A 24,791-nucleotide genomic window follows, 5' to 3' on the forward strand; every position below is an offset into this window, starting at 1 on the left:
CTTCTAGGTACACCGCCACTTTGCGTAACCCTCTGAAAAATTGCGCAGACGGTTATCGCGCGTCAGCACTGGCTCGATGGCTCTCTTCAAATCTAGCGTAGGCTCCGTGATAGAAATCTGACTTTTTAATATATAAGTACAAGGAAGAAATGGTTCAGAATTAAAATGGTTTATTAAAATGGCTTATTAAGTTCACACAGTTCAAACATGACAGTGTGAACTGCTGAATAGCATGAGAATGATCAGATTATAATCACAGACAGAAGCAAGGACACATTTTGTTAATATGAAAAGCTGGGCAACGTTCCGAGTTCAGTTTTCATGACAACGGATAAGTTTGGTGGGAACGAAATATCTCAGTCACACCATGTCAAAATTTGATGGACAAACATTTCAAACGAATTAAATGAACTATAATTATTATGACCCAATCACAGATAGAAAGGGGACAGAACATTGACGATAGCGATTACCTTAAAGCTAGGTGCCAGTATGAACAATTCATTCCGGGATCATCTTACTTCATTTCTTTAACTATTTCCTGTGCTTTTGCTCCGAAAGCCATTTTGTTTATTTCCAACTTCTCTGTATTGTGTTTTGATTTGAAGAAATTATCAAGAACTGTAATTTGTATTGAATTCAACTCAGTCATCTGTGTTTGCTTGGATAAAGCAAACTTTTTAAAAACTCTGTATTTGCAAACAAACTGACCTGATCAAGAGACACTTTAAACTGACTGAATAACGCAACAATTTACTTCACGCAAGAAGCTCAGTTTTATGTTCTGTCGAGTGATATATAGTGCGGCGACACACAAGATATATTAACCAAGTACAGATCTATCACTCCGCCAATAGTTTCCGCTGCATGGCCATGTTATTAATACCACACACCAACCGATCCCTCAACGTCTCGGAAAGGGATGGCCCAAGCTCGCAATGCTCAGCCAGCCTTCGGAGTCGAGTGAAAAAATCCATAACTGACACCCTCAGAGTCCACACAGCGGTGTTGAAACGGTACCATCGCATGATTGCCGACTGTTTCGGTTTGCAACTCGAGCAATTTGTTGGAAGATTTTGAATCCGGAGCAACTGGGTAGATGAGACTTTTAATTGTGCAGAAAGTTGTGGCCCCACAGGCAGTCAGGAGAGTTGCCTTCTGTCGGTCCTCTCCAGTGATGCCTAATCTATCTGGCCTGCAGCGTAGGCCTCTAATTTGCCAAAGTGCAGCTTATTTGAAAGTCAGTTCAATCCGTTGCTGCACAGCAATCGTCTGGAGTGGCTGGGACGTCCAGAATTGCAGTTAAAAGTTTATTTGACCTCATTGCCAATATTCAGACCCGGGAAGCTGAGCGGTCAGGTGAATGCAGATTTATTTATGGTCACAAAACGTCTGCCAACAGCAGCTAATATATTTACAGAGTACAGTCCCGTTGGGACAACCAACATGCCAGTCCCTGTCCGGGCCAGTCTTTATACTAAGTTCTTCTCAGCCCCAGCCAGGCAGGCCTCTACCCACTCGTAGTGAAGCTCATAGTCTACAAGTCCCACTGAGAGATCAACTAGGGTATCCTCATGGGGCGCGTGGGTTTTTTTTTACAGAAATCCAGAACTATCTCCCCTATTGAGACTGAGAGCCAACCGATAATTTCCAAACTGAGACTGAGAGATTTTTGTTAGGTTAAGAGTATTGAGGTTTAATGGATCATTGACAAAAGTGTCCTTTTTGGAACAGTAATATTTCATTGGTCAGATAAAATGGGAATGGTGCAGGACATTTTCTTCGTACCTCCATCTCTGTTTGAAAACAGCAATAGCTCAGTTATTCATGTACACGATATCCAGGCCAAAGCAAGAGGTTCCCGTGCCTCACATTCCTCCTGCTGGTAGTTAGTGGAGACGCAATCAGGAATGTCAGAAATATTTGCAACCTCTGCAAAAACTCAAAGGTAAAATGAATCAAATGCTCTCATTGGAAGCCATATGGGCCAGAAGGATCCTGGGTGGATTTTTCTCAAAAACAGGCAGAGTGGTGGGAAAAAGGGGCTGGCGGCTTTCTCTGCTTCATTGTTCAGCAAATAGCCAGGAAAAAAAAAACGAAGTGGCAGTGCCCACCCCGTCACGCTGGTAGAGCTCAGCACCAGGGTGTATTGTCAGGGTACTGCCCAGACGTGACCTTCTCCCGTCTGAGGGAGTTCTCACCTGCACACCTCTGGCAGGTTCTGCTCGCCAGGTGCACGTTGTGGGGGAACCTGTTGCAATTCAAGTGATGGAATCTAACAGGGCAGGGGGGACAAATCAGGTAAAATGTATTCAAATAGGGATCCCACCTTTCAACGTCAGGATTTCTGTTACATCATTGGCAGGGAGGGCGGGGCAATCGGAACAGAAAATCCTGCCAGTGGAAACCGTGTTTTCGGGACTCCTACAGGATGTCCTGCTCCCACTGCTAATCTCGCCCATCGAAAACGGGAGTGTAAAATTTCCCCCTGCCCCCCCCCCCGGGTTTGAATATTGGTCAGAGAGCAGAGTTACTAAAATGTGGCTTCAACAGTCCTGGGTTGATGTGGGGGTTAATCAGGATTATGGGTGGAATCTTCCTGGTCCCACAGGAGTGAGCTTCACGGCGGGAAGGGGAAGAATTTCAGAGAAAGACACATCGAGTCAGCAGCCTCTGGCCGATCTTTGGGTCATCACAGGCCGAGGCCAACTGTCCAGCAGCAGCTGGTAGCCAAACTGCATAATTAACTATCCAATGGGCAGCTGATTGGGCAGCCGCCGGAATCTTCCCAGCGGTGAGCAGATGGGTCACCCCGGAGTGCCTGGAGGTGGCTTGCTGGTAACTGATGAGGGGAGGAAGGATAGGGAGAGACTGGTTTTCGGGGCCTCCTGCATGAAACCTACCTGCTACTGGTGCAGTTTTGATCAGCAGGCCACAGCCTCCAGCCTTCTTCCAGAGTGGTGGCCCACAGACGGGGAGGGGGGGGCATAGGTTTTATTTTCAACACAAATCCAAATTTCTTCACTGGGTGCCTCAAGTTTTGAATTTCCCCCGACAAGTCAAAACATTTTTCTCCACATCTACCCAATCTAACCTCTCCATAATTAAAAAAAAACCTCCATCAGGTCACTCCACCGCATTCTCTTTGTTGAGAGAGGGAAAAGCCGGAGACAACTCACTCTTTCCTGATGGTTGACAACCAGTCAATCTCTTTTGTACCTTCCCAATGCCTCTATATCCAATTTGTAACATGAAGGCCAGAACTGTCCACAGTACTCAAAGTATTGTCTAAGCAAGTTCATGTAGAGAGAGTCAGGCTTGATGTCTTTGCCGATATTTACTGCGAATTCTCAATTGTAAACTGTGGCTTAGGATGGAGAGATGAACTAAAGGGTACCTAGTTGCCTTGGATCTGTACCCCAGCAAAGTGAACAAAAATTCAGAAAAGAGTAGAAAATTATTAAGAAAAGAGAGGGAGCGGGGAGAAGCTAAGTGGAGGTGCTGGCACATAAATCATCCTTTCCACGGTTAGTTGCTTTTCTACTGTCTCCCACATTTAAAGGCGATGTAATCTTCGGAAACTATCGTTAAACCAAGCTCTTATTGGATCTGTCGGCTGTGGTGGTCATAAAAGATTCGTCCCCTGTATTTAAATGAAACAGTAGTTGAGATATTCGCAACATCCTGGCCAATATTTATCCCTCAATCAGTTCACTAAAATTGATGATCTGGTCATTCTTGCATTGCTGTTTGTGGCAAATTGGCAGCCATGTTCTCAACATCACAACACTTCAAAAAAAAAGTGCTTAAATTGCAGTAAGGAACCTTCGAATGTCCTGAGGTTGTGAAACAAGCTCTATAAATAATTCATCCATCTCACTTCATTCTTCCTTCCCACAAATGCAAGTCTTTCTTTCCTGCTCTGTGTTAATGAGAACATGTGCACGGACATCCATAACGATGGTTCTATACTGAACTCTGCATTTAAACTTTCTTCCTCTGAGACAATGTTTGGGGGTGGGGGGGTGGTGGGGGGGATAGAAATGGCGGACAATAATATTCCGGTATGTATAGAAATTCACAGCAGAATGTATGGATTGCTCAGTCTCAAAAGCCACCTCAAGAGTTGTTCGAAATTCTTCGCGCACCTGTTTGCATGTAAATGTGTAACCAAGGAAAAATGCACGGAAGGTTGAACTTTTACTTTAAACGAATTAAGACTACTTCAGTGACCCTCCTGATATTGGCAAATCTTTTGTGTCAACCGACAGAGTTAACCCTGTTTTCAAGTTTCCCAAATTAACGGCGTCCTCTCAATCGGGGAAACAAAACATAATTTAAAGATTAACTTCATGCCAGCCAGCTTTAAACAAAAAGATCACAGTTTCAGTTCGCACACTGTGCCAGCACAAGGTGTTAACCTTTCCCAATGGAACCATTGTCATACAGTCCCTGGTATCATTATACCAAGACATGTGACCACCTTACTGAATCTAATCATTTGTTGCGGATTTTCTGCACGTTTTTTCCATGTCCACCTCTCAGTTAATTCACTACCAGTTCATATCCTGTCACAGAAGCGATTTTAAGTGGCTGGTGACCCTGTTAATGAAAGATTTATCATTACCCCTTGACTTCTTCCTCTGTTAAATGCAATCGTTTTTGAGTCCTCTCATTTATTCTCCACCAGATCTTGAATCAATGTAACCGTGGCTCCAGTTTGTGCCCTGTTCCAGATCACTTGAGCTACCAATCTTTAACTAGCTGTTAATATTTGCAAGGCCCAGATTGATTGCCAGATCCAGGCAGTGGCAACTGGTGTACCAGAAAGAAGCACTAGGTGGCGATCTACCACCAGCAGAGTCCTCAGCTGTTGGCAACAAGCAGAAATATTCCCTCTCGTCAATAGGCAACTACTGCACGGTTTACTGGCCATGAAAAGTATTTTGAGTTGGGTCATCATAACATAGCAAACCGTTATCGAGTGAAGACATCTAACAAAAATAAGAACGTTCAAAAATTGAAAGGACCGCCCAGAGTTTTTAGGATGAATACATTTCTGGAGGGGCCTGGCCATGTTTACCCAAAGTTCATAAAAGTTGATTTCATCCTTAGATATTTTGACAAAAATAGATAAAGTTGTTCCTATAGGTCAGTTTTGAATCCTGTGGATGAGCATTAGGTATAGTGTGTCTCCTTGGCACAGGAAATATTTTAGTTTTGGAATTTTCCAACACGTAGGTTTTTTTTAACCGTGGCTTAATTGCGAACCAAACTGGGTAACTGGTGTGCACTTCAAACAGCATCCGAACAACTAGTTCGTAAACCTTATCAACAGATTCCTTGATTGTGAAACCAAAGCAGGCCATTTGCCGCCACCACGTTTCATTTAATAGGGCAAATGAGGCTTTTCACCTTCCCCGAAACCTTTTGTGCAAAATGACAACACAGACAACAGGCAGCAAGACATGCCCACACACTAACACAGATGCGTGTCGGGATGTTGGAGGTGACTGCAGAGATTTGTTGGAGTTGCTGTGCAACATCAAATAACTTGCCCTGTCCCGAACGCTGCAAAGAGATGCTTAAAACATGAAACGGAATGTGTTTGTTGCTGATGAACCCACCTGAGCAGTAGAACACACTCTCAGTGCTTCCTTTGAGGCCCCGGGAGGTGGGACAATTTTGTTGAACAGTCCGCTTCTGAGCCGAGGGGTTGGAACCAACAATGTTTTTGTGGCCTAAGGTAGTAAAGAGTACACTAGTTATAGCTTGACGCACACATCTTGTTGCACCACTGTATCTTAAGCACACTACCCACAAAGATTACTGTACCTCGCCACACATCTCCCACTTGAATGCTGTAAAGCTGGAAAAGGTCAACAACAGCATCTGTGGGATGTCCAACTATTCTGGATGTTTTAATGTGCAGGCCGAGACAGTTAATGTCAGTGAGCTATTCAACCAGCAGGGCAGCACACCAAGCGTACCCTTCTCCTTACCCAAAATTGGGGTTAACTTTCCAGCGGGGGTCACTGGACAGTGATCAGAAGAGGGAAGAGAACCACAGAATAGAACAGGATGCAGTTACCTTCTTTGACTTTTTAAAAGGCAGTGTTAGCTATCCTTGCATTAAAAAGAAAGACAGCTACGGATCGGTTTAAGAATTACGGCGGGGGGGAAACAAAGTAGTCATGATTTCAGATTAAACTCAAAGAATAATCCATCTCAATAACTTAAAATTGTATCCAAATTGCTTAATTTAATGGAGCTACTTATTTAGATATATAGCTCTAATGGATTTAAGTAACAGAGAGTGCAAGGCAGCTGTTGTCAATTATACTGCACCTCAGACAGGGCAGCACAGTGGTTAGCACTGTTGCTTCACAGCACCAGGGTCCCGGGTTTGATTCCCGGCTTGGGTCACTGTCTGTGCAGAGTCTGCATGTTCTCCCCGTGTCTGCGTGGGTTTCCTCCGGGTGCTCCGGTTTCCTCCCACAGGTCCCGAAAGACGGGCTTGTTAGGTAATTTGGACAATCTGAATTCTCCCTCCGTGTACCCGAAAAGGCACCGAAAGGTGGCGACTAGGGGCTTTTCACAGTAACCTCATTGCAGTGTTAATGTAAACCTACTTGTGACACATAACAATTATTATTATTTTTAAAAATGAAATACACGTTTGTACTCAAAGCTGCCCTTTTGGAGATCTCTTCAATGGGGAGATAGTCCCCAAAACTGATGCGCTTCCCAGAGAGAGAAAACAAGATAAATTGGGGGAGATGGATTGTGAGAAACCTTTGATCAGTTTCTCAGTCCACCATTTGCCCAGGGTGAGGGCAAGTAAGGCTCATGTGCCCAGCCATCCTACCCGACAGACAACTGCAGGCTGCTGCGCATGTGGTAATGCACTGGAGGATCCCAATAGAAAACGTACGACAAGTCTGTGTTTGCATGCGTGTCCATTTGCACCTAGATTTGTAGGTATGTGAGTGGGTACGTTGCTCTGTGGTCATCTGGTGGCGGCCATGGTGTGAGTGGTCGCAAACAGGGCAGCTCCTGCTTCAAGGCATAGAAAAGAGCTCCTTTTACCTGAAAACAGGAGTAATTTTGACAGAATGGAGTAGCTGAAGGGTGGAGGAGAAGTTCCCCTGGGAGCGTTATGTCTGCTGGTTCCTAAACTCGGCAGAAGAAGGTGAAAGACCAGGCCAAGGAGTTGGAAGAGACCTGTGGTGCAGCAGCTAATGGAAAGATGGTGGAGGGGGAAGGGTCAGTGCAGGTTAGAAGGCCCCAGAGGGAAGTTGATGGCCTTCATGAAGGAAGAGTTCTCAGGGCAAGGAGCTGCAGGAAGATCGCGTGAACGCCATCGAATAGGCTGTGATACCCCTGAAGATCTTGATAGAAAGTGTCAAGAAGTGTTTGAAGGCACAGGTATTGCAGATCCGAGAGAAGGAGAGGGTGATGTCGGACCACTTCGTTCGGGTGGGGCTCTTAGGAGACCTTTGCAAGACGGTGAGAGCAAAGGTAGAAGAGCAGGAGAACAGGTCGAGAAAGCAGAGCCTACATATTGTTGGTCTGCCTGAAGGATTTGAAGGCTGAGTGCTACAACATACGTGTCGAGGTTGCTGGCGGGGCTGACATTGGAGGGGATGCTGGACAAGGCGCCCGAGGTGGACAGATGCACAAGTCTCTGAGGCAGAAGCCAAGATCTGAGGAGCTACCACGGGTGATGATGCTGTGTAAGTGAGTGTGTGTTTCTGGGTAAGTGTGCGGAATTTTCCCAAGCCCCCAACGGGGAAATTGCTGGCGGGAATGGTGGGAAATTATGGCGAGGAGGCCAGAAATTGGTTTCACGCCGCCGTGAATTTACAGTGGGATTTTGCATTAGTCCCCACCATCCGGGTTGGAAACTCCACCAGAGGACGGTCTGAACTTCATTTGCATCCCGTTAATGGGATACAGCTGAAGGTGCGAACCACCCCTCCTAAGATTCTCCACGGTGTCGGTGGGTAAACAAGCTGGTGTGAAACACATCCGGAACAACATGGCATGCAGTTGTCCCGACTCACCGGAACAATGCCCGGGGCTGCCTCTGGAGCTCAGGACGGATGCCGCCTGCAACCCTGGACCCTGGACCACCACAGCAATGGGTGTGGGGAGGTGGACCTTCCAGATCAGGTTTCCTGGAGGAGGTCCACCTTCTAGCCTCCGAATGTTCCCGGAGATCCGCTTTCTTCCTTCCATGGCGGGTCAGTGATATTGGGCGCATTTTCAATATGGCATGTTGGCGAACAATGCGCCATCAAGGCCTATCTCGCCACTGAATACGGCGTAAAATACCCAGGGGCATAATTAATGAGGCCGGGCCAGAAAATTTGACGAGTTTGCCCGCTGACCGCCACAGTGGGAAACAATTCATATTCCCACCAACAACCCGCCCGGCTTCATTACGGAGTATCAAATTGGGAAAATTCCACCCTGTGTGTGAGTGTGTCTGTGAGTGTGTCTGTGTGTGTGTGTCTGTGTGTGTGTGTGTATATGACTAGCAGCAAGAAGGTCAATAGAAGTACAAATCTACATAAGGCAAAAAACATAAATGAACGTAGACTTTAAAAGGGATTCAAAAAGACTGAAAGGATTAAGATATTATCACCCAACCTGCAAACCATTCCTCAAGAAGCAACAAGAAACTTCATTGGCAAACTATTAACACAATCCGCTGACATTTTACAAATCAATGTGTATTAAGTTCAAACCATGCATATAATTAAGGAGTAGAAGCTTCAGGAAGGTCCGAATCTCAGAGTTCAAAGTCTTGTGCTCATGGGTGACATCACGATCTGATTGTTTTGAACAATCTTTAATGCCTCAAAAGATGTAGGTAACGCAAATCAGCAACATTAACAGGAGGCAGGAACAATGTTTTGCTCCACGCTTTCGAGATTGAAATAAATGTTTGTAGTATTTTGGTGCCTTGAGGGAAGAGGTTATTAAAACATTGATGGATTCTTACAAATATTTTAAAAGACATTATTCACAGACTTTGGATGTTTTATTTTATTGGGGGAAGTTCAAATTACTGTACCTCTAAAGGTTCTATCCCCTCATGTAAGAAGAATAATAATTTTTATTATTGTCACAAGTAGGATTACATTAACACTGCAATGAAGTTACTGTTAAAATCCCCTCCTCGCCACATTCCAGTGTCTGTTCGGGTACACGAGGGAGAATTCAGAATGTCCAATTCACCGAATGAGCATGTCTATCGGGACTTGTGGGAGGAAACCGGAGCGCCCAGAGGAAACCCACGCAGACACGGGGAGAACATGCAGACTCCGCACAGACAGTGACCCAAGCGTGAATCGAACCCGGGACACTGGCGTTGTGAAGCAACCGTGCTAACCACTGTGTCACCAGAGCCGCCCATATGGGGGTGAGGACAGAGGCTGTGGGCAAATTCGCACAACTGGCCAGTGTGCTAGTTTACCGGCAATATCTCGTCCCTGGGCCATTTTCCCAGAGCAGGATTGAAGCAATAAGGGCCGCCTGGCGACAAGCAGAGGAAAGCCAATTAAGGTGATTAAATGGCAGATTAAGGCCAACTGCCAGAAGCTGACTGGAATTTTCCAGCTGGTTTATGGGACCTGCGAGGCCTCAGGAACGAGGCCAGCTGACTGGAAATGGGCTCCTGGCAGCAGACCATGGTGGCAGGTGCCCGAGGCAGGCTTTGAACCCTTCCCTGCCTGCCTGCCTTGCCACAGCTGCAGACACAGGCCTCCCTGTCGAGGGGTTTCCCCTCCAGGATGGTAGATTGGTAGCTACAGCTATAGTTATACTTTAAAACTTGATGGCACGGTGCTTTGAGGCACCCTCCATTTCTCTCACCTGCAACGGAAGGCTCAAGTTCCTTCCAAACCAGAGGCCCTCTTATTCGCCTTCCAGTTTGAAGATCCGCCTGCTGTCGTTAATTGGGCGAGGAGCGTGCCCCAGCCACTAATTAGCAAATTCACAAAAAATCACTGACAGATGACTGTTGCCCACACATTACAGGGTAGTGACCCCCATTTGATCCCGAACTCGCCCGTCGCAAAAAAAAGGAGACAAGGAATTTTTTTAAAACTAGACATCAGTTCAGTAGAATTCTTTAAACCAAAGTTTAAAGAACCAACCCATAAGAGTGGAAACCAATAGATATATCTAAAATGATCAAGAGGCCTTACAAGGACAAATACCAGTGCCATTTCCTGCCCTGCCATTAGTGGCTTATTTCAGACAATCCATTGCTAAATTGACAGGCTTTTATTGGCACATGCCCCGGTGCTACTTTGGAGTGGTGCAGCAGAGAGGAGAAGGTGTAAAATTCCTCTGTTGTTCTACCCTTTCTTGTTTTAACTCCTTATCTCCCATTGAAGATAAAATTTCGCCCTGCCCAGCTTTGACAAATGGAACCGAATGGTGGGCAACAGGAGGAAGGAGCAAATGGGAACATTTAAACGACTGGCTGGAAATGAATGAAATAAGAGCGCCCTTAAGAAAGGACATTGGAGGGCAAGAACAGCTCTTCCCTGTGTAATTTCAGCCATGACACAGCCAGTGGCACTCTCTGCTCTGAGTCAGGGGGTATTGAGTGGGTGCTGCACAGTTGGAGGTGCCGTTTTTTGGATAAGATGTTAAACCAGTATGCCATCCTCTCTAGAATAAGCAAAATACTTTGGATGCTGGAATCTGAAACAAGAACAAAGGAAGCTGTAAAAACTCAACAGATATGTCAGCCTCTATCAGGACAGAAAGGGTCCATGGCTCAAAATATTAACTGGGTGTCTCTCCTGATAAATGCTGCATTTTTCCCACTTCCTCTCTCGTGTCATCTTCTCTATCAGATAGACAGAATGATCCCATTGCACTACTTCAATATAGGACAGGGGGAGGCGGCATGGTGGCAAAGTGTTTAGCACTACTGCCTCACAGCACCAGGGACTGGGGTTGAATTCCGGCCTTGCGTGACGGTGTGGAATTTGCATGTTCTCTCCGTGGCTGCATGGGTTTCCTCTCGGATCTCCGGTTTCCTCCCACAGTTCAAGGTTGTGCAGGTTAGGTGGACTGCCATGCTACATTGCCCTTTAGTTTCTAAAGGTTAGATGGGGTTTGCAGGGACAGGGAAGAGGTGTGGGCCCAGGTAGGGTTCTCTTTCAGAGGGTCGGTGCAGGCTCAAATGGCTGCATAGCCCCTTTTGCACTGTAGCGATTCTATGAGAGGAGTTCTCCTCGTATTCTTGCCAATATTTATTGCTCAATCAACATCCCTAAATTCTGGTACATATTACTGATTGTGGAATCTTGCTGTGCACAAATTGGCTGTTGCATTTCCTACATTACAACAATGGCTACACTTTAGAAGGGGGATTGAGTGGGTGCTGCACAGTTAGAGGTGCCGTCTTTTGGATAAGATGTTAAACCAGTATGCCATCCTCCCTAGAATAAGCAAAATACTTTGGATGCGGGAATCGGAAACAAGAACAAAGGAAGCTGGAAAAACTCAACAGATATGTCAGCCTCTATCAGGACAGAAAGGGTCCATGACTCTTTAGATGCAAATCATTGGTTGTCAAGTGCTTTGGAGTTACCCAAAACGCACTAAATAAATCCATGTTTTTTTTTTATCACATCGTTTGGCCATGAGGAAAGTCAGTGGCTGTCAATCAATGATGGAATGAACAGGCAGACACTACAGCACTGCAGAGTAATTGAGGAAATGGATAACCTATGAACAGATACAGATCATTGACATCAGGGGTGGCACAGTAGCACAGTGGTTAATACTGCTGACTCACGACACCAGGGACCCAGATTCAATTCCGTCCTCAGATGACTGTGTGCATGGAGTTTGCACTTTCTCCCCCTGTCTGCCTGGGTTTCCTCCGTGTGCTCCAGTTTCCTCCCACAGTCCAAAGATGTGCAGGCTAGGTGGGTTGGCCATGCTAAATTCCCCCTTAGTATCCAGGGATGTGCAGGTTAGGTGGGGAAGTCAGCCTAGCCAGCCAGGGGCTGCTCTTTCAGGTGGTGGGTGCAGACTCAATGGGCTGAATGGCCTGCTTCTGCACTGTAGGAATTCTATGATAAGTCTCTCAATTTGTATCCAACAACTTCCTCCTGTTAGGAAAACCACGGTAGCTTTAGGAGATTTATATTTGTGTGGGTAAACATCGGAAATAAGGTATAGTTTTAAGTGTGTTTAATTTAATGCTTCTGTGCTGGAAGGATAAACCCCATAGTTATATTCATGCTTGACAAAGTTATTTGCATGTGTGAGGGTTGGTTAAGTTTCAACTGTGTTGCTATCATGCTTGGAGAGGGCTACAGCATGAAGAATAAATACAAGTCATAAGCATGTGGGTGTTGCTTTGTAACTGGGAAATTTTTAAGATACTGAAGCTATTAAATTTTAATTTAGCTAATTTAATGATAGTTGGAGATAGGTAGTGAGAGAGAAGGCAGCACTCACAGCTCTTCTAGAAGCAGTTGGTTTAGAAGGCTAGATAGGGAACATCTCTCTCAGCTTCGCTAGAAGAAAAGCCATACCATGGGGGTGATAGTTAAGAAAACAAATGCACAGGTCTAAAGAGCAGCTAGTTAAGAAAACTGGAGAAAGGAAGAAAAGTTTCCAAGACGTTTGAGGTTAAAGGTACAAGAACAGAGCACAGTTCAGTAAAGACAGACATATCTGAGAAGGCTGAGGAACAAGAAAAGGAACAAGAACAAGAAAAGTATCTGTAGGTTTGTGAGATTTTACTGCAGCCTGTGGAACTATGAAGTAACTATGGAAATCGGGGGCTGGGTCTTGGAGTGTATGGAAAACCAGTTAAGACAAAGGAAACCTAAAAGAGGGTAGTGTAAAATCCTGGAATGGATTCACTGTTAAAAGAGGAATGGAAACTGGGGTTAGAAGAATAATTTATAAAACCTGGACTGTGTTTCGGAATGCAAACTGCTGAAAGTACTCTTGCGAAGGAAGATTTTAAAGCATGTTTTTGGGGGGGGGGGGGGAACGGAGTTTGGAAACTCTCACATGGCCATCATCTGGCGGCATTCTGAAGAGAAATACACAGACACTAACTTAGGTTTAGAGCAGATTGTGTATTTGACCACAGTCATTTTGTGCGCTTATAAGAGACTCTGTGTTAATGAGTGCATTGTAGATTAAGATGCACTTTGCCATCTGCATTCAACCTAAATCCTGGATGTATTTAGTGAATTAAATGGGGAGTAAAGACGTATTTGCTAAATGTTTTTCTCTATCTGTTAAAAATAATTAGTGATCCTGTGACTGATCTGCAGCTTTATGTAAAAAGTTATGGCTATTGAGCCAGGGTTCCATTCTGGAATCTTCCCTTCCAGCTCTAATATCAACTTGGACTGTAACACTTCAGCTTTGGAGAAAAACGTTTTTGCTGCTCTTTTAACCGGTTAGTCTTTCGAACACAATATATCTTTGTGATTAATAAAACAGGGAATATAAAAATACAATGTATTTTTGGCTCACCTGCATAATTCTTTCCTTTCAAAGTGCGCACATGAATACAGTATCGACAGGGTCAAACTGACCCACAGCATTCTGGCAATTTACACCAGAGTTGTATTGATTTGCGAGATAAATGAACTGCATTGTAACTGATACCGCATCACTCCTAGTTCATATTTTCAATGCAAACTTATTCTCTCCAGTCCATAAACATTCTGTGAATTTACCAAATGCCATGCGCAAAATAAAGCTGCTGAACATTCTGCATTCAGAACGAGCTGTGCTCCAGAGGTATTTCAATATTTTATTGACAGCATAGATATCTGGACAGATTTTATGGTTTAATCTTTTAATTCACCAGAACAATAGCATTTCAGCTTTAAAATCTAAAATACCTTCAATTACATTCTGTTTATCTAAGTGACCAATAACCTCCCATTACTTTTGGGTACAATAAATTGTGAGCCTGAAATGCTTACTTTGAAATGTTTCTTCGGTCCTCATGGTTAACTCCAATGAGATTTAATAATTGAACATATTCAACATCCTATTTGTATAGAAATCCAAGGTATGAAGTTTTGAAATATACTTATGATAATCTTTATTGTCACAAGTTGTCCCTGCCGTTGGGGCAGCAGGGTAGCATGGTGGTTAGCATAAATGCTTCACAGCTCCAGGGTCCCAGGTTCGATTCCCGGCTGGGTCATTGTCTGTGTAGAGTCTGCACGTCCTCCCCCTGTGTGCGTGGGTTTCCTACGGGTGCTCCGGTTTCCTCCCACAGTCCAAAGATGTGCAGGTTAGGTGGATTGGCCATGCTAAATTGCCCGTAGTGTCCTAATAAAAGTAAGGTTAAGGGGGAGGATGTTGGGTTACGGGTATAGGGGGGATACGTGGATTTGTGTAGGGTGATCATGGCTCGGCACAACATTGAGGGCCGAAGGGCCTGTTCTGTGCTGTACTGTTCTATCTAAGTAGGCTTGCGCATTTACACTGCAATGAAGTTACTGTGAAAAGCCCCTCTTCGCCACATTCCGGCGCCTGTTCGGGTACACAGAGGGAAAATTCAGAATGTCCAAATTACCTAACAGCATGTCTTTCGGGACTTGCGGGTGGACACCGGAGCACCCGGAGGAAACCCACGCAGACACAGGGGAGAACGTGCACATTCCACACAGAAAGTGACCCAAAGCGGGAGTCGAACCTGGGACCCTGGAGCTGTGAAGCAAAAGTGCTACCCACTGTTACATATATTATATATGTTATGATATATTAAAAGCACATTGCAGTACTCTCCGTAACCTCACTAACCAACTGTTATCGGTTAAGTGCCGACGGGACTCCTTCCCCAAACAACTGTCCAAGTCTGTTAATTCATGCCATGTACCGTTTGTGTGCCCAGTACAGAGAAAACCAACATACAACCATCCCATAACACCCATAATGCTGGTGGATTGAGAGGTGTTTCTCTGCACAAAACCTATATATGTACACCACTGATATCTTGGCATAAGGACTGCCTGGATGCGTGCCCAAGAACAAATTAAAAATACTCCGTTAGCAATGTGGAGGAGTAAGACAGGGATGCAAACTGCAGGCTTGGGTTCTCCTTAAGTTCATGTTGAAATACTTCCCTTGCCTGAGTCCATTTTTATTATGGGGTCAAATAATCAAGTATCCAGTCTGGCAGCAGTCAAATTTTTGACTGCAATAAATTACTGCACATGACCTCCCAAGTTGAAGATGTTTTAATGCGGACTTCTTCAACTGTAGAGGTATAAAGTAACCAGTCGCTATCCTTTTCACATCAAATTTGCTTTTATCATATTTTGCAGAGCTAATGGTCCACCTGATGTATTATTAAAATGCCTGAACATAAAAATAAAATGTTATTCACTTGGTAGTGAGCCACTATGATGGATTCCAAAGGAAGTAGAGGAACTTGCAACCGATAGCACATCATGAAAACATTTCAAAAGTACTACATACAGTAAATTACTTTTTAAAATGGAGTGACCACAAAAGTTGGCTTTCAGTAGCAGTAAAGATGAAAAACAGAGGGCCTCCGCCCATTACCATGTTTTTCAGCGTGACAGTTGCGTGTTCTGTGTATGCATGGGAAGTATGGGTAGTAGGCCGTTCATGACACTGATTTGACACCCGCCCAGCCACTTTGGACCTCATTGCTCCAGACACTGTCCTCTTTGGAACACACACTGATGAGCAGGTGTACAGCATCATGCAACGGCCAGTCAACCTATTCTCCAGCTGCTTGCCGTGTCATGGGAAGAATTGCTGCTCTTTTGCCAGTAATGCCGGATGATTTTTAATGTCCATTTTATCAGGGAGGAGTGAGGGCAAGATGTCCATCAATGAATAGATCCTTCAACAAAGCGATACTGTCTCAACACTGAACTGAAGCATCATCAACGATAATGCGCTCAAATTTTCATGTAGGACTTGAACCCACAAACCTCACAGCCAAGTGTGCTACAGATTGAGCCAAACACAAGTTACTATATTTTTAGATTGGACTGGGATTTTCAGTCAGCTTTGGGATTGGGATCAGCCAGGCTTGAAAACTCATGACACTGACTGTCGTGTTGGTTTGGTGCATTCTCCCAGCCCCAGGCCCGTTTTAGAGGCTGTCTCAGGGTCAAAATGACTACCTGCCCACAAGTGGTGGGTATCCAATTGAGGGCAATTAAGGCCTTTTCAGGCCCCTTTCCTGTGCTCACTGGGGATTTCTAATCATTGTACGGGATTTCCACATCGGGCCCAAACACAGTCAGTGCATCAAGGCGGCCCCAAAGCACAGGATTTCCTCTCCATCCTGCGTCTATCAAGGCCATCACAATAAGGCAGCCATTGTCATAATTTTGTTTCAATTTAACCTTTTCTTCAGAGGGCGTCTCCATATTGAGGAGCTATCGTTCACTCCATCACAAATCTGCAGCTTCCATCCCAAGCCAGTAGGATGCTGATACATCATGCTGGAGGGTCCCCCTCAGGCCTTCCAACCATACAAGTCCACCCGCTGCCCTTAAATCGGATGGTGAGCGAACTTTCATTGCCATTTAACGGCCACTAAAAAGGTATTGCCAAACTTCCAACTCGACCTTTTCCCTCTTTACTCTCCCGAAGCTTCTAACTTTAGTTCCACTCACAATTCAATCATCCAGGCAGTTAGTTCTCATTTCTGACTCTTCTGAATGTTGGCCGACTGTTGGATTATGGGGGCCAACACATCATTTGATCCTATCTTATGTGATATTTGTATTGGGATATTTCCAATAAGGAGCACTGGCGAGTGATTGGGCAGAGGAACATTGGCTGTGTTTCCCGAGAAAAATTGAGGACAGGCATAATATCCCTCAATGTGCCCTTTCCAATAAACAAACTAACACAACATAGACTGAGGATGGGGCCTGAACCCTTCTTGCTTTGTATTTCACAATGTTTTATTTTTGCGGGATTCTGTCTTCCCGCAGTTTGTCAATGGAATATCCCATTGAAGTCACCCAATGCCACCGAGAAACCCGTGGGCAGGGGTGCGCTGCCAGCGGGAAAAGAGAATCCCAACAGCTGGAGAATTCCGATCAGAAAGTGTGAGAATGTTCTTCGTTGCAGAAGGAATACAAGAAGTAGAGGGCAATGATGAAGAGTTCTAACAACAGCTATTGCTATCATCATCATCATTACTGAAGGAGGTTGGCAGCCATAGGTATTCATGTCCGAAATGTACGTGGAGGTAGTGATTATCAATTAAAACTTTTCGAAATAATTGGCTGGCTCCCTGAACCAAAAAGGGCTTCTCAGTCGGGAGGTGCTGTGTTTAAATGACTTATTACCTGGAGCGTAGCTAAACGGACTCCTTCTAGTGGTTTGTCAGGATCCACCTTCACCTCTCTCGTCTTGGTGAAACTATCTAGGTGTTTGATTTTATTACAGGCCTCGTAGGCGCCCTGCAATCAAAAGAAAGCAGCAAAGACTTACTTCCAGCGCGAGCAAACGGACATTTTCCTGTGGCTTGTCGGGATTTACTTTGACAATCCTTGCGTTTTTGAACGCCTGCAGATCTGGCAACTTTTCTGCAGCCTGGGCAGCTCCCTGTTTCCAGAAGATGTGACGAATTACAATTAAAAACAACCACCGGAAATATGCATGGTTTATTATATCTTTATTTCTTCTCCCCATCCCCCCCCCCCACATTTTAAACTCTTCGCCCTCCCCTACAGTGCATTAACCTTTTTACCCACATAAATCTCCCTTCCCAGCACATCCGAAAAAAATCTAGATTACACAAGGGGTTATATTTCACTGCGGTATTTTGAACATTAAGAATAGAGTAATAAAAACTGGAGCACCCACACACTTAACTTTTCTGCTTGCAGTCAACAATGCTTTCAGAAGAAAATTTGTTGCAAAAGCAATTTGTGCACTTGTGAAAAAATGCACAGTGGGACGTCCAGAAAACAGAAAAAGGAACTTGGCTGAAATGTTATCCTGTGCACAAGATAAATGTGAGGGAAGGCAGGGTTGATGGGTAGTTTAAACTCAAATCTTCATGTCTAAGACTTTAAATCCAGCACAGATGGATGATTTGAATGTCTCCTCTATTTGTTGGCTGTTAAGATCACGCTTGGGAGCATGTCGCCGCAGTCTCAATGGGTTTGCTGCACAAGAAACGTGCTCTTTATTTAGCACTAAGCAGTCATTCCAGTTAAAAGGGCAACTGGATAGCTGGTCTGAGAAATGGCTAAGCAGCATACTGATGCAGTACAAGTGTTAGCCTTGAAGCACATTGTTCGGACAAAGTAGAAGCAGTTTTCCGGGCCTTGCTGTAGTCTTTGATGCTAACACCGATACTCAGTAACCGAGTTACCAAAGGTTTCATTCTCCCACTTTAAAATCACCAGGACCAGCATATCCACAAGAAAGCTGATCATCTAAGTCTTCTCACAGATTATTTGCTGCTATGTGCTGGAGCGCACAATGCTCTTCCGTAAAAAAGTAAACATATGGGGTAGCAGGGTAGCATGGTGGTTAGCATAAATGCTTCCCAGCTCCAGGGTCCCAGGTTCGATTCCCGGCTGGGTCACTGTCTGTGTGGAGTCTGCACGTCCTCCCCCTGTTTGCGTGGGTTTCCTCCGGGTGCTCCGGTTTCCTCCCACAGTCCAAAGATGTGCGGGTTAGGTGGATTGGCCATGCTAAATTGCCCGTAGTGTCCTAATAAAAGTAAGGTTAAGGGGGGGGTTGTTGGGTTACGGGTATAGGGTGGATATGTGGGTTTGAGTAGGGTGATCATGGCTCGGCACAACATTGAGGGCCGAAGGGCCTGTTCTGTGCTGTACTGTTCTATGTTCTATATGGCGGAGTAAATTAGCGATTACTTTGCCCAGTTAGTTAATGAAGGAGACGCCCTCGTTCGCTTCTCCTCTTGCTATTTTCGCACAGCACCAGGTGGGCAGCACGGTAGCACAAGTGGATAGCACTGTGGCTTCACAGCGCCAGGGTCCCAGGTTCGATTCCCGCTGGGTCACTGTCTGTGTGGAGTCTGCACGTTCTCCCCGTGTCTGCGTGCATTTCCTCCGGGTGCTCCGGTTTCCTCCCACAGTCCAAAGGCGTGTAGGTTAGGTGGGTTGGCCATGCTAAATTGCCCTTTGTGACCAAAAAGGTTAAGCGGGGTTATTGGGTTACAGGGATAGGGTGGAAGTGAGGGTTTAAGTGGGTCAGTGCAGACTCGATGGGCCGAATGGCCTCCTTCTGCACTGTCTGTTCTATGTTCAAGTGACCCAGTGCTGAAAAGAATCAAATTGGGAGCAAAAAGATTCCAATCATAACCACTGACACCCTCAAGTACAAAATTGATTAAATGGAAACTAAGGCAACAGCGTGGATTTCAATAAGAGGCTGCCAACATGTGGGGAACCTGACCCTGCCATACAACAGGCTGCAAAGGCCAAAAGGATCAGAAGGCCTTTCAGCAACCACCCAGACCCTGTAAGCAGCTGTGAGGGATATATTTAAATCTATACTCCCAAGACTTGATTGTGGTTGGTTGGGTTTCAGTGGCTCAGCTTTTTGTTTTCTTTTCACCCACAGAATGGTACAAAAAAAAGTGTTCAAATAAAAACAACAATCTTTGATGATCGCCTTTATCTTCATTATGAAAACAGTAATGCAAGCAGTTACGTTTTTGTTGGATGCGTACGGCAAAATATTAAGAGAATATTTTTTAAATTGCGAATACCACACGGTCCAACAGAAATTCTGCCTTAATCTTAAATATTGTAATCATTCAATTCAAGTTCTGTAAATGCACCCGTACCCGATGTATCAATTATGTAAGTTTTTATTTTCTACTAACCTTTAGTTCTCTAAATTCCCTAAAGCATCCTCCAAATATGCACCCTCATAATATGACTGTAAAGGGGGTGCAGGGGAATAGCAGTGTCCAATAAGTTTTGCACACCTACCAAAGAGATTATTACTGTCAACTGAGCTGCAGTTTAACTTCATCCGTGTAAACTTTGTCTTGGGGAAATAATGCAAAGCAAACTTCTCGCTGAATTTGGCACAGCAATTTTGCCTGAGTAGATTCACAATCACGCTTCACTTATCTGCGCATCACTGAGTCTGTAATGGTGCTTGCTGCATAAGTCCTAATGTCTCACCTACATTAACGGAAACCATTAATGGGAGACTGAGGAAATAGAAGGTTCGATTTTAGATCATTTGACTTTCAGGAGCAGGTAAACTAAAGCTTCATTTCTTTAACATCGTGTCAGTGTGGGAATTCAGATTCACAGGCTGTTAGGTATTTTGTTATGAATTTGTTTAACAGCATGATAGAACCACCAATCTCCGTTCAATTACTCATGTAAGAGAGAATGCTGTCTTGTTAATGAAATACATCAAGACAGCGCCTGCTTCAAACTTCTAGCGAGGAGGAGTGTCAGCATTTTATTCCCAGTCTCATACTCCATTTCGGAAGGGACTTTTTTTATTTTGTCCGGCTCTGACAAATATAACACGGACAAATTGATTTCTGAAATTAATTCTCAACATGTGGATGCTTGCCCAGTCCAAGTCCAAGCAGGCAGAGCTCGCGTGCCTTCTAGACCTTTGGGCAGCACGGTAACACAGTAGCTAGCACTGTTGCTTCACAGCTCCAAGGTCCCAGGTTCGATTCCCGGCTTGGGTCACTGTCTTTGTGGAGTTTGCACATTCTTCCGGTGTCTCTGTGAGTTTTGTCCGGGTGCTCCGGTTTCCTCCCACAGTCCAAAGATGTGCATGTTAGGTGGATTGGCCATGATAAATTGCCCTTAGTGGCCAAAAAAGGTTAGGTGGGGTTACTGAATTACGGGGATAGGGTGGAGGTATGGGCTTAAGTGGGGTGCTCTTTCCAAGGGCCGGTGCAGACCCGATGGGCTGAATGGCCTCCTTCTGCACTGTAAATTGTATGAACTGCTGAAGTCCTGTTATTCTTTGTGGCACCTTGACACAAGCAAGTGGCTCGCTTGGTCATTTCAGGGGGCAGTTAAGAGTCAGGCACATCGCTGTGTGACTGAAGTGACAGATAATGACAGCAGTTTCCTTCCCTTCACCACATTAGTGAATCAGCGAGACGGTTACAATAAACCAATAACTTCATTAATCACCTTTGTGTTTATTGATGCCAGCTTTTAATTACCAGATTTTTACTTAGGACCCACTCTATTCCCATAAATAATATTGTTCCCTCATCTTGAAAACAAATACAATGATTAATGATGGGCTAAATACTGCAGATTTTGTATCTTGTACAGAGAATCATGGAATGATTACAGCACAGAAGGAGGCCATTTGCCCCATCGGGTCTGTGCTGGCCCTCTGAAGGAGCAATTCATCTAATTTCACTTCCCTCCCTTTTTCCCGTAACCTTCGAAAATTATTTTTTCAGTTAACTAACAGTCTGACCCCCTTCTGAAAACCCCACCCTGCCTCCACCACACTCTCAGGCAGTGCATTCGCTCGCTGCATGGAAAGCTTTTCCTCATGTCGCCTGTAGTATCTTGAAAGACAGATGACCACCAAGCTGGTTAATGAATACACAGTTTATTAAGGGAAATAACTGTTTACAGAGAGTGAGATAAAGGCTACCGTACTTCACTGCTCCAAACTCAGAACAGTAAACCCCGCGCTGAGCCCCAGGATTCGGGCGCTCCGACCCGTTCACATGATTCCCCGAGAGCTTGACCTCTTGTTTTTTTATATAAAGTATTGTTATTTAGGTTTTGCAGAATTTTTCATAATAAAACAGTAGTAACCATAATAACAAAACAAACTAGAGTGAACATTAACATAGTGCAAAAAGAGAATATACAATAACAATTAAATAAACATTACCCCACGCGACTTCCCACACCATCCCAATGAAGCACTCACAACCTGCCCCCCCCCCCCCCCCGCCCTCACGGATTGTCCATCTCCAGGACACTGGGACTGTGCTACTGGGAGGCAAAGGCCAAGACGTCGGCCTCTTTCACCCCCTGAAATCCCAGGTCTTCTGACACTCCAAAGATCGCTACCTCTGGACTCTGCACCATCTGTGTGTTAAGCACCTTGGACATTGCCCTTACAAACCCTTGCCAGAACTCTCCAAGCTCCGGGCATACCCAAAACATGTGGACACGGTTTGCAGGGCTGCCCTTGCACCTTATACGACTCATACCCCAATAAACTTGCTCATTCTCGCTGCCGTCATGTGTGCCCGGTGGACCACCTTAAATTGAATTAGACTGAGCCTGGCACATGATGAGGAGGAATTAACCCTGCACAGGACCTCTGCCCACAGACCCGCTTCCAACTCCTCACCTAGCTCCTCCTCCCACTTGCCCTTGAGCTCCTCCACCCGGGTTTCCTCCGCCTACTGTAGTTCCTGGTAGATATCCGACACCTTCCCCTCCCAGGTGCCGGAGACGACCCTGTCCTGTATCCTCAGTGGCGGTAGCATCGGAAAGGCCACTACCTGTTTTTTCAGGAAGGCTCGTACTTGCAGATATTTAAAGGCGTTGCCTAGCGGCAGATTAAATTTCTCCTCTCGCGCCTTCTGAAAGCTTCTACAGGTCTCCCATCCTTCTGATGCATGGCCTCTGCCAGCTCTGGAACCCACCATCCATCCTACCCGGGACAAACCTGTGATTGTTCCATATCGGGGTCCAGACCGACGCTCCCTCCACCCTCTTGTACCTCCTCCACTGTCCCCAGATCCGCAGTGTTGCCACCACCACCGTACTTGTGGAGTAACGGGTCGGTGAGAACGGCAAAGGAGCTGTTATCAAAGTTCCCAGATTAGTACCTTTACATGACGCCGCCTCCAGCTGCTCCTACGCCCCCGCCCCCCCCCCCCCCATTTCCACATTGCCATTGCTTCCTTTGCCAATTATCTTAAACCTGTGCCCTCTCATCCTGACCCTTCCACCGATGAGAACAGTTTCTCTCTACGTACTCTGTCCAGATCCCTCACGATTGTGAATACCTCTATCAAATCTCCCCTCAACCTTCTCACGTCCAAGGAGGATAGTCGCACCTTCTCCAAACTTTCCATGCCACTAAAGTTCCTCATAGCTGGAACCAGTCTCATGAATCTTTTCTTCATCTTCTCTAATACCTTCACTTCCTTTTTCAAGTGTGGTGCCCAAATGTGGACACCATACTCCCGCTGAGGTTGAGCGGTGTTTTATAGAGGTCTAAACAAACTTCCTTGCTGTGTACTCATCCCCCTATTGGTAAAGCCAAAGGTACTGTTGGCTTTATTAACCTCACAACCTGTCCTGCCACCTTCAATTATATATGCACATAAACACCCACATTCCCTCTATTCCTGTAGCCCATCCACCCCTCTCCCCCGCCTTTAGAATTGTACCCTTTATTTTATAGCATTCTTCCTGTCAAAATTAATTACTTCATAGTTCATCTGCCACTAGCCTACCCATTCCACCAAACTGTCCATGTCCTTTTGAGGTTCGACACGATCCTCCTCATGGTTCACAATACTTGCAAGCATTTCAAATCATCCGCAAATTTTGAAGTTGTATCCTGTAACCAAGGTCTGTTATTAATATATATGTCAGGAAGAGGAGGGGGTCTTAACACTGATTCCTGGGGAACTCCATTGCAAACCTTCTTCCAGTCCGAAAAACAACCGCTCACCTCCACACTTTTGTTTCCTGCCGCACGGCCAATTTCATATCCATGTTGCTGTTGTCATGTATATTCCATGAGCACTAACCTTTCTCACACGCCTGTTGTGCAGTACTTTATTAAATGTCTTTTGGAAGTCCATGCAAACCACATCCAACAGCATTCCACTCATCAAGCCTCTCTTTCCCTCATCAGAAAACTCAAGCAAGTTAGTTAACCATGATTTGCCCTTAACAAATCTACGCTGGGATTAATTAATTAGCATTTACCCTCGTGGGTACTAATTGTGTCAGGAATTATCAGGCAGGCGATCAATCCCGGCCCCGTGTCACTGTCCGTGTGGAGTTTGCACACTCACCTCGTGTCTGCATGGGTCTCACCCGCGCAAGCCAAAAGGATGTGCAGGGTAGGTGAATTGGCCACGCTAAATTTGCCCCTTAAATGGAAAAAAAAATTGGGTACTCTCAATTTATTTAAAGAAGGAATTATCAGACAGTATTTAGCAGAGGTGACAGGGGTATCTTCAGAGGATCATAGAATCCCTACAGTGCAGAAAGAGGCCATTAGGCCCATTGAGTCTGCACCGGCCCTCCGAAATGGGCCCTCTCCATAACCCCATATCCCCATAGCCCAGTAACTCCACCGAACCTTTTGGTCACTAAGGGGCAATTCAGCATGGCCAATCCACCAAACTTGCACATCTTTGGGATGTGGGAGGAAACCGGAGCACCCAGAGGAAACCTACGTAGACACGGGGAGAATGTGCAACTTCACACAGTCACCCAAGGCCAGAATTGAACCCAGGTCCCTGGCGCTGAGAGGCAACAGTGCTAACCACTGTGCCACCATGAGTGATAGAGCGCTGCAAGAGCACCGCACTACCTCTTTTAGAGAAACCTGCTGTATTTAGTACCACTTGGGCACTTTACTGAACAGTGAAGAACCTTACTCGGGATTTTGGATGTGGGGGAAGCGTCCCCACCCACCTCGATGTTTCCAACTATTCAGAGTCTGGCAGCTCTACTGAATGCGTGTGCCACCAGAGACGCATCCACCTGCGGCTTAGTACTGCCACTGGATCCCAGGCCATT

General features: G+C 45.4%; 1 protein-coding gene across 4 annotated transcripts in view; it reads right to left on the reverse strand.

Annotated features, from left to right (window-relative positions):
- The window catches only part of mthfsd (methenyltetrahydrofolate synthetase domain containing), a 69,340-nt gene that overhangs the window by 32,531 nt on the left and 12,018 nt on the right, over window positions 1-24,791 (reverse strand). Inside the window, exons 3-4 of one of the 4 annotated variants that reach the window (XM_038806292.1) lie at window positions 17,509-17,622; window positions 5,628-5,741 (exon numbers count right to left, since the gene is read on the reverse strand). The exons of 1 other annotated variant lie outside the window; for it this stretch is intronic. In XM_038806292.1, coding sequence (XP_038662220.1) covers window positions 5,628-5,741; window positions 17,509-17,622 — 228 coding nt within the window. Of the gene's footprint in view, window positions 1-5,627; window positions 5,742-17,363; window positions 17,478-17,508; window positions 17,623-24,791 lie in introns of all 4 variants that reach the window. 2 more of the 4 variants (XM_038806291.1, XM_038806293.1) reach the window with 2 other exon arrangements.

The sequence above is a fragment of the Scyliorhinus canicula genome, chromosome 9 (genome assembly GCF_902713615.1).
Source record: "Scyliorhinus canicula chromosome 9, sScyCan1.1, whole genome shotgun sequence".
In the NCBI taxonomy this organism is placed as follows: domain Eukaryota; kingdom Metazoa; phylum Chordata; class Chondrichthyes; order Carcharhiniformes; family Scyliorhinidae; genus Scyliorhinus; species Scyliorhinus canicula.